A 13,090-nucleotide genomic window follows, 5' to 3' on the forward strand; every position below is an offset into this window, starting at 1 on the left:
TACGGAATTTTTATCTCTACTTTTTAATGAAACATCAGTACTATGTGCCAGAGTGGCACTCTGTATCAAACGTTTTTTTCTTTTATTAGATCGTAAAGGCAGAGACGAGGTTTGAGAGGCGTTCAATAAGTAATGCGACAATCTCTTTCTCAACTATTTCGTTTGAAGAAAATGTGGAGTTTGATGTGGACATCGTAGAATAGGTCCGCGTCAGTTAATTTAGTTTCATGGAGTTACGATTGGTGGCGGCCCTATACGTGGCCTTCACACAGCCGTGACTCCTGTAAGGTTGGAACGTGCGGACAGTCTCCTTCGAGGTGATCGGCGAATCACAGTCGAACACCTCGCTACACGACTGGACGTTTCTGTTGATAGTGCTGACACACTCGTCCACCATTTCGGGTATTCAAAGCTATGTGCCGCTGGGTTCCTCACCACCTAATAGTCAACCATAGAGAGCACCGAAGGACATCTGTATGGAATTGCTTGCGCGCTACAAGCCTAATTGTGAAAATCTTATTGTCGAACATTGTCACAGGCGATGAAACATGAGTTCATCAGTTGGAACCGGAAACAAAACGGCGATCCATGGATTGGCGCCACGCAACCTCTCCTTTGAAGAAAAAGTTAAAGCCACATCCTCGGCCTGTAAAACCTTCTCGGAATTGGCTGCATATGGAGTATCGTTGTGTGACTGGATTCGTGATTTCCTCTCAGAGAGCTCGTAGTGATACACGGTAAATCATCGAGTAGAACAGAAGTGATATCTGGCGTTTCGAAAGTTTGTGTCTTAGGCCCTCTGCTGTTCCTAAATTACATAGATGATCTAGGTGATAATCTGAGCAGCCCCCTTGGATTGTTTGCAGATGACGCTGTAATTTACCGTCTAGTAAAATTATCAGACGATCAGTTCGAATCACAAAATGATCTAGAGAGAATTTCTGAATGGTGCGAAAAGTGGCAATTGGCACTAAACAAAGCTAAACAAAGGAAAGTGCCAGGTCATCCACATGGATACTAAAAGAAATCCGATAAATTTTGGGTATACGATAAATCGCACAATTTTAAGGGCTGTCAATTCGACTAAATACCTAGGAGTTACAATTACGAGCAACTTAAATTGGAAATACCACATAGATAATATTGTGGGGAAGGTGAAACAAAGACTGCGTTTTGTTGGCAGAACATTTAGAAGATGCGACAAATCTACTAAAGAGACAGCCTACATTACACTTGTTCGTTCTCTGTTGGAACATTGCCGCACAGTATGGGATCCTTACCAGGTAGGTTTGCGGAGGAAATCGAAAAAGTGCAAAGAAGGTCAGCTCGTTTCGTGTTATCGCGCAATAGGGGCGAGAGTGTCAATGGTATGATACGCGTGTTGGGGTGGCAGTCACTGAAACAAAGGCGGTTTTCTTTGCAGCGAGATCTATTTATGAAGTTTCAATCACCAACTTTCTCTTCCGAATGCGAAAATATTTTGTTGACACCCACCTACGTAGGGAGAAATCATCATCATCATAATAAAATAAGAGAAATCAGAGCTCGAACGGAAAGATTTAGATGTTCCTTTTTCCCATAAGCTATTCGAGAGTGGAATGGTAGAGAGTAGTATGAAAATGGTTCAATGAACCCTCTGCCAGGCACTTAAGTGTGAATTGGGGAGTAGCCATGTAGATGTAGAAAGGGATTACTCTGCACGATGTCCTCACTCACGGTGCAACGATGAGCTCTGAAGTGTATTGTGCTACCCGCACAAAATTGAAGAAACGACTCCAGCGTGATCGTCGCCACGAAACTGCAAACGAACTGCTCCTTCTCAATGACAAAGCAAGGCCTCACTCAAGTCTGCACACAGGAAAGGAGCTCACAAACCTTCATTGAACTCAACGTTCTCATCCACAGTGCAGCCCGAATCTCGTGCCTTCCGATTTCTATCTGTTTGGCCCAATGCAGGACGCACTCCACGGTAAGCAGTACGTGGATGATGGGGAGATTGATGATGCGGCAAGGCGTCCGCTCGTTTGTCGGCCAGTGGAGTGGTACCACGCGGGCATACGGGCCCACACAGTAAGGTGTCACTCGCACTGAACGGAGGTTATATTGAAAAATAGAGTTTTGTAGCTAAAAGACTGGGGAATAACGTGGTGTACTGGAATCCAGAATAACCTGCTTTCAGAAAAATATGTGTTGCATTACTTTTTGAATGCCTGGATATACTGAAACTGTAACGGGCCGAGACATGTTAGTTAGTTGTTTAGGCCGTTCGCTGCAAAAGGTAAAGGCATAGTTTTAGCACATCAAGACGTTGTCGCACAAGTCGGGGCTGTGACTAAGACATTGGATTCATGTTGGGAAAGAGAGGGTTCAGTCAGCCACTTTGATCTGACGTTCAAGGTCTCCACATTTCATTCGGGCGAACTATTGGTTCAAATGGCTCTGAGCACTATGGGACTTAACTTCTGAGGTCATCAGTCCCATAGAACTTAGAACTACTTAACCCTAACTAACCTAAGGACATCACACACATCCATGCCCGAGGCAGAATTCGAACCTGCGACCGTAGCGGTCACGTGGTTCCAGACTGAAGCGCCTAGAACCGCACGGCCACACCGGCCGGCCTCTTTAATTCGTCTATATCGTTTTTGAGCACCTTGGTTGTTAATGTCAGTATCTCTCATTTGAAAGCCTTTCATACTGGGACGTCATATATAGGCATTTTGTGCCAAACGATTAGAAGTGAAATGAGGACATAAGATAATTTGTAGGGAAGAAGAATGGTCGGGACTGCGGGCAGAACACACTCGTCCACCATTTGGAGTATTCAAAGTTATGTGCCCGCTGCGTTCCTCGCCACCTAACAGTAAGCCATAGACAGCACCGAAGGACCATCTGTACGGAATTGGTTTCTCGTTAAGAGGCTAATCGTGACAATCATTTTGTCGAACATAGTCGGAGGCGATGAAACTTGAGTTCATCAGTTCGAACCGGAAACAAAATGGCAATCCATGGAGTGGCGCCACGCAACCCCTCCTTTGAAGGAAAAGTTAAAGCCACACCCTCGGCCTGTAAAATGTCCTCGGACTCTAAAGGGATTATTCTGTACGATGTCCTCACTCACGGTGCAACAATGAGCTCTCAAGTGTATTGTGCTACCTTCACAAAATTTCAAACAAACTGCTCCTTCTCAGTGGTAACGCAAGACCTTAGACAAGTCTGCACACAGGAAAGGAGCTCACAAAACTTCACTGAACTCAACTTCATCATCCACAGCGCAGCCCGAATCTCGTACTTTCCGATTTCTATCTGTTTGGCCCAATGCAGGATGAACTCCGCAGTAAGCAGTACGTGGATGATGGGAAAATTAATGATGCAGCAAGACGTCCGCTCGGACGTCGACCAGTGGAGTGGTACGGCGCGGGCATACAGGCCCTCGCAGTAAGGTGGCATAAGGCAGTCGCACTGAACAGAGTTTATATTGAAAAATAGAGTTTTGTGGCCGAAAGAGTGGGGAATAATGTGATGTACTGGAATTCAGAATAACTTGCTTTCAGAAAAAAATTGTTGCATTACTTTTTGAATGCCCCACATATACTGAAACTGTGTCGGGCCGAGAGATGTTAGTCAGTTGGCTGCAAAAGATGAAGGCATAGTTTTAGCACGTCAATAAGTTGTCGCGCAAGTCGTGTCTGTGACTAAGACACTGGATTCGTATTGGGGAAGAGCGGGTTCAAACCACCACATTGATCTGACATTCACGGTCTTCTCAATTCATTCGGGCGAACGCTTTGGTGGTTTCTCCAGCACGTCCGAGGGCGCAGCACAGAGCTGAGGCTTACCGATGACGGTGAGGATGGGCACGAGGATCCTCTGGACGACGAAACGGCTGGTCTCTCGGAAGGCGAGCGCCGCGGCGCAATCCGGCTCCAGCTGGCACAGCGTGTCGTTGTCTGGCGCGGCCGGCGTCCCGTTCACAGCGGCGTCCAGCACAGGCGACGGGTCTTCTGCGGGCATACAGCGGGCAGTCAGTCATCCAGCAGCAGGGGGCAAGGAGGCCACAGCGCAGGGGGGTCTTCCTTCGGGGCATGCTATAACTGTTGACAGAGTACCAACGTGCTGTACAGGACGTCGAGACGAACAGCTCAGTATAAGACGCTTGTGGCCTATCAAATCGGGAAACTAGCCCAAATTGGCCCACAAAAACCACCTAAGCTAAACCGCATCCGTGTCTCGCGAGATCTTCAAAATTCTGTAGCTCCCTTCGCGCTAACTATTAGTCCCGAAACAAATGAATAAGGTTTTTAGGTAGGAAATTAAAAATGGAGATTAATTTTGTTCTTGCATACTGTCATGTATCTTAACATACCGAAAGAAGAAACAGTCGCATTTATTCCTTTTTTATGTCATACTTTACTGCGGCAAATTGTACGGAGTAATAAGAACCGCCGCGCGGAGTGGCCTCGTGGTTCGAGGCGTCGTGTCACTGAGTGCACGGCCCCTCCCACCGGAGGTTCGAGTCCTCCCTCGGGCATGGGTGGGTGTGTTGTGCTTAGCATAAGTTAGATTAAGTAGTGTGCAAGTCTAGGGACCGATGACCTCGGCAGTTTGGTCCCTTAAGAACTCAAACACATTTGAACATTCAGTAAGAACCAGAGACGGAATATCAGTGAAATAACACATGAAAGCTGACAAGTAGACTACATTCAATTTTTTTTTTAAATTAGCTTCTTCTGTCTGTGATGAGAGGTGAGAGAGGTGGTCGTACCGACCAGGCATAACACGGCAGAATGCAACATATTGTCCGATTGCTGAATGTAGGGCACACGGTAACAACATAAGATGTGTTTGGGCGGATCACAATTAACTCTCAGCAACTGAAATACTACGAAATGCAGAGGTAAAAGCCGGTCTTTCCTGTTTTCAAGCCCATTGGCACAAGTATTTATCCAGAAAGGACAATACACATAGTACACATAATGTTAACGTCTAAGGTCATCGTAAGACTTTTATGTCATATTTCTTTCAGGTTCTGTGAGGGACACCTTAAAAGAATATAATGACAGAAAATTTTTTTATTCATTAGAATACGTTTTCGCTAGAGGTAGCGGTTTCTAATTATTCAAGAAAACGGACGGAAGTGTCCATCAGTGGCACATCGGCCACGCCCTCACATCCCCCTCTCCCCCGCCAGGTAAGGATTTTTAGTATGTTCATGGCACTCACTCCACCCACTGCACAAAAATTTGTGACTACACGTATTATTTCCCACATTAGACTTTTTCTTGTTCTTAACTGACTGGGCTATTATACCATTAATAAACTGTAAAATTTACGTTTATGTAAATGTTACCCCTAACAACATAAAATTTACAGTTACGTTTTGTTTTTCTGACTTTCTCACTACAAACAGACTAAGGGTTGAGTTTAGATCGAATTGTAAACGTAATTAGTTTTTGCACAGCGTTTGCGAATGTCTCTCTTTCTTTCATTACTCCCTCGGCAAAACGTAAATTAGAAACGTTAACAAAATTGTCGACTAATGCGGTGGCACAATAACCTAGTCTGCGTAAGCATTTACATCATACGCCCTAAGCCACCTAACGGTGTGTGCCGTGGTACCACTAACTGATTCCCCCCTCCTCCATCCACTTGCTAATCGGCCGTGCGAAGAATAATTCTCGATAAGACTGTCTACTGACTCCAGTTTCTCGAATTCCCTCGTTGGGGACATTTCGCGAGCTGTACATGCGAGGAGGTAATATGTTGTCCCACTATCCCCGGGAACGTCTCTCTCGAGATTTCAATAGTACCTCTCCGTGATGAATAATGCCTCTCTTGTAATGTCTGCCGCTGGAGTTGGGCATCTCTGTAACGCCTCCGCGCCGACAGAACGTTCCCATGACGAAACGCGCCGCTCTCCCTTGGATCATCTCTATCTCGTCTATGCCCTACCTGGTAAGGATCCCACATAGATGAACAATACTCGAAAATCAGTCGAACAAGAGCCTAAAAGCACCTTCCCTCGTGGATGAGTTACATTTCCGTAACGTTCTTCCAATGAATTTGTCTGGCATCTGCTTTTCCTGTTACTACTTTTGTGTGGGCATTACGCTTAAGGTCGCTCTGCTGTGGATCCAGTAAGTAGTGTAGATCCAGTTATCAAACTAGTCAGAAGACTGACGACTAAAAAAAGTGTTTCCAGAAATTTGTCATCAATACTGTAGTTCTACAGCTCTGGATTTATTTTCCTATGTATCTGCAATATGTTAAATTTATCTATCTTCAGTGTCAGCTGGCAGAGCCTGCATCGTTCAGCAATCATTTGCTGGACGTTCTGAAAATCGATACTTTTAGACGTTACCACTTTCTTATGGACAACCGCATCATCTACGAACAGTATTAAAGACCTGTCGATGCTTTCAGCTACATTATTTATACACGTTGTAAACAGTAATGGTCCTATCACACACACTTTCTTGGGGTACTCTGGAAATTACATCTACACCTGTCGATTTTGTTCCGTTAAGAACGATTTTTTGACTTCTGTCTGCAAGGAAGTCTTGAATCTAGTTGCAAATATGGACTGTTCCCCCGTAAGCTCGTATTTTTTGCACTAAACGGCAGTGCGGGACTTTGTCAAATGCCTTCCTGAATACGGATTCAAACTGAGTGCCGTTGTCTACAGCGCTTTGGATCTCACGGAGGAACAGAGCCTGCCGAGTTTTGCCAGATATCTGTTTGCGGAATCCATGTTGATTTTTATAGAACAGATTTTCGTTCTCCAAAAATGTCTTAATTCATGAACATAAAACGTGTTCCATAATAATTCTACAACAGTTTGACGTGATATAGTCCTTCTTCAAAACGGGAATGACCTGCGTTTTTTTCCAGTCGCTAGATAACTCCAGTGATCTATGATAAACTGCTGCTCGAAAGCGAGCTAGTTCTTTCCCATAACCTTTGCAAAATCTTACAGGTATCTCATCTGGACCTGATGCCTTTCCACTACTCAGCGATGGTAGTTGCTTTCCTATTCCGTGTTCGGTTATCTCAATATCAGCCATTTCGGTGATTGAAAGGAGCAGGAGGAACCGTGCTACTATCTTCCGCGGTGAAACAATTCTGGAAGACCAAATTCAGTGTTTCGGCCGTCTCTCTGTTATCTTTCGAATGAATGAACTGGATTTCGAACCGATTACTGGTCTTACATACTAGCAAAACCTCTTACCTCTTAGTGTTTTCAGTCAGGTCGGTTGACAGAGCTTAACTTTCAAAATAGTTGAACGTTTCTCTCATTGCTTTCCTTACGCTTATTTTCACTTCGTTCAGCTTTCGTCTTAGCACCACAACACAAACCGCTGCGTTTGGAGTAGTGACGTGATCTTGAACGATGGACTGGTCATGAATGTCGCCGCGTTGTGTACAACAATGAATTGCGTTTGCCGGCCGCGGTGGTCTCGTGGTTCCAGGCGCAGTCCGGAACCGCACGGCTGCTACGGTCGCATGTTCGAATCCTGCCTCGGGCATGGATGTGTGTGATGTCCTTAGGTTAGTTGGGTTTAAGTAGTTCTAAGTTCTAAGGGACTGATGACCACAGCTGTTCAGTCCCATAGTGCTCAGAGCCATTTGAACCATTTTTGAATCGCGTTTCTGTACTACCACGGATGATCATCGTCGGCGAGTATGGCACCGACGAAGTGAAAGGTTCCATACTTTCGATGTATTGGAGAGTTACAGTTATATTACCCTTAGCGACATGGTGTGGGGAGCCGTCAGGTATGACTACAGGTCACACGTGATGGTGATTGACGGAACTATGATGCCAGAATGGTGTGTTACGCCATCCTGAATCCTCATATGTTACTTCTCACCTCACAGTATTGTGGTGCAATTTTTCAACAGGATAGCGCTCGTCCTCATGAGACATGTGTCTCTCTGAAAAGTCTAGGTGATGCTGAGGTCTCCTGCAGCCAGTAAGGTCCCCAGATCTGTCCCCAAGAGAACACGTGTGGGAACAGCTCGGACATCAACTCCGAACCAGTCCAGTACCCAAATACCATGTTATGACGGTTCCGGGCCAGGTTGTCTCAGAAAAGGATACACCCTACCCAACAAAATCAGTGCATGCATACATATTAGAGGGTATGTAATGTCACACTATGTGGGCTCACTGACTTGATTTTACAATCTCTGTACTCTCTCAACTGTGTAATTTACTTCCTGGCTACTTTTTTTTGTAGAGCAATGCACTTTCAGGCAACTTTCAATTGCTGAGTGGGACTATAACACGGAACCTCACTTTCAGCGAGCCGTGCTCTTGCCGATTGAGCTATCCAGATACGGCACACAACTCATCCTCACCGCTTCAAATCAACCAGTACCTTTCTCTTTCATTCCGAACTTCATTTGAGTTCTCCTAAAAATTTTCTGAACTAGCACCCCTACACGAAAGAGTCGTGTATTACTTCTTCTTATTCCTTGGCACTTGAGCCGTCGATGGGCTTTGCCCTCCTCAGGATTCTGCGTCCACACATTTCTGATCTCTTATTTTCTCATCTACCATCGGATCTACACATTGGCAAGTTCATCCGACACATTGTCCATCCAACCTATTCCTGCTCGGCCTTTCCTTCTGGAGCAAAGAGAAATGAATATTTGACTTTACAGCGGAATGCACTGTGTTTTGAAACTTCCTGGGAGATTAAAACTGTGTTAGGGAGTAGTAGCTTACGCAGGAGAAAGTTTGTAAAACAAGGGAGAGGTAAAGACAGAAATGGAGCCTCGAGAGTGAGTTGAGAACCCTGCCTAGATAACTGACTGTGAGAGCTTTGCTCGCTAAATGCAAGGTTCACAGTATGAGCCTCAGACCGCGATTGAAAGTTGTTTGGCATTTCGGAATCGCCCTCTTTGCGAGAATGCGAAATGGATATTCATAGTATAAATGTGATAATACAAATCAGTCTGGAACATATATGAGAGTGGACTGCAAAATGCATGGTCTGTTTTCGACTCCCGGTGTGGCATATAATTTTGAAACCACGGGAAGTTTCAAAACAGCGCAACACTGATGCAGAGTGAAACCTCAAGTCTGGAAACTTCCAGTGTTTGCTCACTGTCTACAGCAGTTGTATTACTCTTTGTCCTCGTGTTTTTATTGTCTGTTCCTGTACCACTATAATTCTCCGTTACTTAACTACAGCCCGTACTTACGGCACTTGAAAGTAAGTCATGTGACTGTCTCTTGCTGGTATCAGAGCTTTGTGGAACGTACTTCACAAGTGAACCTCTTGAATCAGCAATAAGTTCAAATCAACCGCAACCGCTTCCCTGACGAAAAATAATTTCCGACATCAGCTGCAATAGAACAGTGAATTAATCCAAAGGCAACAAGTGAAGATTTGTGCCAGACCGGAACTCGAAACCAGATTTCCCGCTTATCGCGAGCGGTCGCCTTCAGCACTTCGGCTATCTGAGCACACTTCTTGTCCAGTCTAAATTCCCATATCCCGCAGACTACGTAGGTAGTGCCTACTAAGCATTGCCCTCATTACTCACAGCCTCAGATGATACTCGCAGGAGATCGAATGAAAAGTGCATCCGGACTGAAGGTATCTTAAAACGAGAAATGGGTGGGTTAAATACAGATACAGTGGGTATTTGTGATGTACAGTTGCAGGATGAACGTGATTTCTGTTCAGGTGAGTACTGTGTTATCAAAGCAAAATCAAATTTAGGAACTTCCAGTAAGTTGAACAGCTGTGGCTCAGCAACTTCTGTTAATGAGTACAACGAGAAACAGGTCAATATTGCAGTGCTTTCTTGCAACTTTGATGATTTTCTCGTTGTACTGACAAAATCAAATATCAGTAATGCAAGAGAAGAACTAATCAAAAATAGGAACGCATTCTTGGTTGGCTCTACAATCCTTGAAGAACCTTAGCGTCCTGTATCACCTGCCTCCACTCTTCTCTGTCCATCGCCTTCCTTCACCAATTTCTTATTCTCATAGCCTTTAGATCTTCTTCCTTATGGTTCCAGCCACCTTTTCCTGGATCTACTTCTCTCCTTCTCTCCTTTTTGTAGTTCTACGGCCATCTTCCTCTCTCACTGCTCCAAACATCCTTCTCAGTATCTTTCTTTCCCATCTCCATAACCAGTTCTCCTCCTGTAATGTCAATGCCCAGCCTTCTGATCCATATATCACTGTAGGTCTTAATATGGTCTTGTATATTTTGATTTTTGTATTCCTGCTAACATTCCTGGAATTAAATACAGTCTGCAACAAAAATAATTCTAACACTTAAATTGATATTAGGTGTTAACAATTTCCTCTTTTTCATAACACTATGCTTGCTACAACCAGTCTACATTTTATATCCCCTCTCCTTCGTTAACAGCCATTTATTTTTCTGCACAAATTACAAAACTCCCCGACTACTTTTGGTGTCTCATTTCCTAATCTAATTCTGTCAGCATCATCTGATTTAATTAGACTACATTCCGTTACCCTTGCTTTACTTTAATTGATATTCATCTTTTTATCTATACATTATTCATTCCTTCAATCTTGTACTCTCTGAACTTTAATTCCCTTTTCAAATTTCTCGTTGGCTTATTTCACAACTTGCTCAATATACAGATTGAATATCTCCCAGCGTGAACATTATGACCTGCTCCTCCCTATCACAGCCTTCGATTCTTAAAAGGACAATCTGTTTTCTTCACAAGTTGTTTATAACCTGAGTTGTTAGTGTTTTACTCCTGCTACCTTCATAATTTCAAAGAATGTATTGCGGTCAACATAGCGTTCTCTAAATCTACAAACGCTATGAATGTCGGTGTTCCTCTCTTCAGCTTATATTCTAACATAACTCTTAGGCCCAGTATTGCCCCGCGTATTGCTACCGATCTACCCGATGGTCGATCTGTAGCAGCTTGTGCATTCTTCAGCAAATAATTCGTGTCAGTGATTTGTTAAACTGATAGTTTAATAATACACTAGTCGGCAACTGCCTTCTTTGGATTTGGAGCCATTACATTCTCCTTCAACCTGAGAATATTTCAATCATGTAATACAGCTCGCATATCATGTGGAATAGTTTTGTCACCAGTAAGTTCCCACCCTCGATTCTTTAATGAATTCAACGTCCATATATAAAACTTCATATCTCCCAAACTGTGTTTCGTACAATGATATACACTGAAAAGCCAAAGTAACTGGTTCACCTGGCTAATATCGTGTAGGGCTCCCGCGAGCACGCAGAAGTGCCGTAACACGACGTGGCATGGACTCGATTATGTCTGAATTACTACTGGAGGAAATTTAAACCATCAATCCTGCAAGGCAGTCGATAAATCCGTATGAGTACGAGGAGGTGGAGATCCCTTCTGAACAACACGTTGCAAGGCATCCCAGATATGCTCAATAATATTAATGCCTGGGGACTTTGGTGGCCAGTTGAAGTGTTTAAACTCAGAAGAGTGTTCCTGGAGCCACTCTGTAGCAATTGTAGACACGTAGGATGTCGCACTGTCGTGCTGGAATTGTCCAAATCCTTAAGAATGCACAATGGTTCAAATGGCTCTGAGCACTAGGGGACTTAATATCTGTGGTCATCAGTCCCCTAGAACTTAGAACTACTTAAACCTAACTAACCTAAGGACATCAGACACATCGATGCCCGAGGCAGGATTCGAACCTGCGACCGTAGCGGTCACGCGGTTCCAGACTGAAGTGCCTAGAACCGCACGGCCACAGCGGCCGGCTAAGAATGCACAATGGACATGAATGAATGCTGGTAGTCAGGCAGCATGCTTACGTACGTGTCATGTCAAAATCGTATCCGGATGTATCAGGAGTCTCATATCACTCGAACTTCACACGCCCCACACCATTAAGGAGCCTCCACCAGCTTGAACAGTCTCCTGCTGTCATGTAGAGTCCATGGATTCAAGAGGTTGTCTCCATACCCGTACGCGTCCATCAGCTCGATACAATTTGAAACGAGATTCGTCTGACCAGGCAACATGTTTCCAGTCATCAACAGTCCAGTGTCAGTGTTGACCGGCTCAGGCGAGTCGTAAAGCTTTGTGTCGTGCAGTCATCAAGGGTAAACGAGTGGGCCTTCGGCTCCGAAAGCCCATATCAATGATGATTCGTTGAATGGTTCGCACGCTGATACTTGTTTATCGCCTCGCACTAATATCTGCAGCAATTCGCAGACGGTTGCACTTCTGTCAAGTTGAACAATTCTATTCAGTCGCCGTTGGTTCCTTTCTTGCAGGGTCTTTTTGCGACCGCACCGATGTCTGAGATTTTACCGGGTTCCTGTTATTCACGATACACTCGTGAATGGTCGTAAAAGAAAATCTCCAATTCATAGCTAGCCCGGAGACGCTGTTTCCCGTCGTTCGTCCGCCGACTATAACACCACGTTCAGACTCATTTAAATCTTGATAACCTGTCATTGTAGCAGCAGTAACCGATCTAATAACTGCGCCAGACACTTGTTGCCTTATATATTCGTTGCCGACGGGAGCGTCGTATTCTGTCTGTTTACATACATTTTTCCCTTTCATCGTTTCATGTGTGGATTAAGAGAGAAAAAGTTTCATAAAAGTCTAAAATTGTGTGCTGAGTTTGTTGGAAGTACTCTACTTCTAAAATACAGCATGAATAAAGTCCGACTGATTGGTTGATTGATTGACGGAGGGTAATGGGACTAAACGGCGGCGTCATCAGTCCCGAGATTCAGCAATTACATGTCTAAGAAAGAGGTGTTCCCTAAAAGTGGGTGGATCCAGTCGGGGGGGGGGGGGTCAAACCATAAAGCGAGGAAGCTAAAAATACACATAGTAGAAGGCAGGAAAAGCCTCCGAAGGAGAGTGCTCATGGGTCCAATATCCAGAAAACACGAAGAGAGGCTCCAACCACAACCACTCTGCCCCTGTTCCAGGTGTAAAGCAAAACCTTATAACAGAAAATAAAATCTTCTTTCACGTAGGAAACCCATCCGTGAATCGTCTGCTAATACTAAAGACAAGGATTCTGTAAGACTACACTTAGTACTAAGGGCAAAAAGAAGGGGAA

The 13,090-nt window shown here is 44.4% G+C and overlaps 1 protein-coding gene across 1 annotated transcript in view; it reads right to left on the reverse strand.

Annotated features, from left to right (window-relative positions):
- Positions 1-13,090, reverse strand: part of LOC126365758 (probable G-protein coupled receptor 139) — a 1,098,473-nt gene that overhangs the window by 535,616 nt on the left and 549,767 nt on the right. Inside the window, exon 5 of the mRNA XM_050008257.1 lies at positions 3,840-4,004. Within this exon, the coding sequence (XP_049864214.1) occupies positions 3,840-4,004 (165 nt within the window). The remainder of the gene's footprint in view (positions 1-3,839; positions 4,005-13,090) is intronic.

This window comes from Schistocerca gregaria, chromosome 4 (genome assembly GCF_023897955.1).
Source record: "Schistocerca gregaria isolate iqSchGreg1 chromosome 4, iqSchGreg1.2, whole genome shotgun sequence".
Lineage (NCBI taxonomy): Eukaryota > Metazoa > Arthropoda > Insecta > Orthoptera > Acrididae > Schistocerca > Schistocerca gregaria.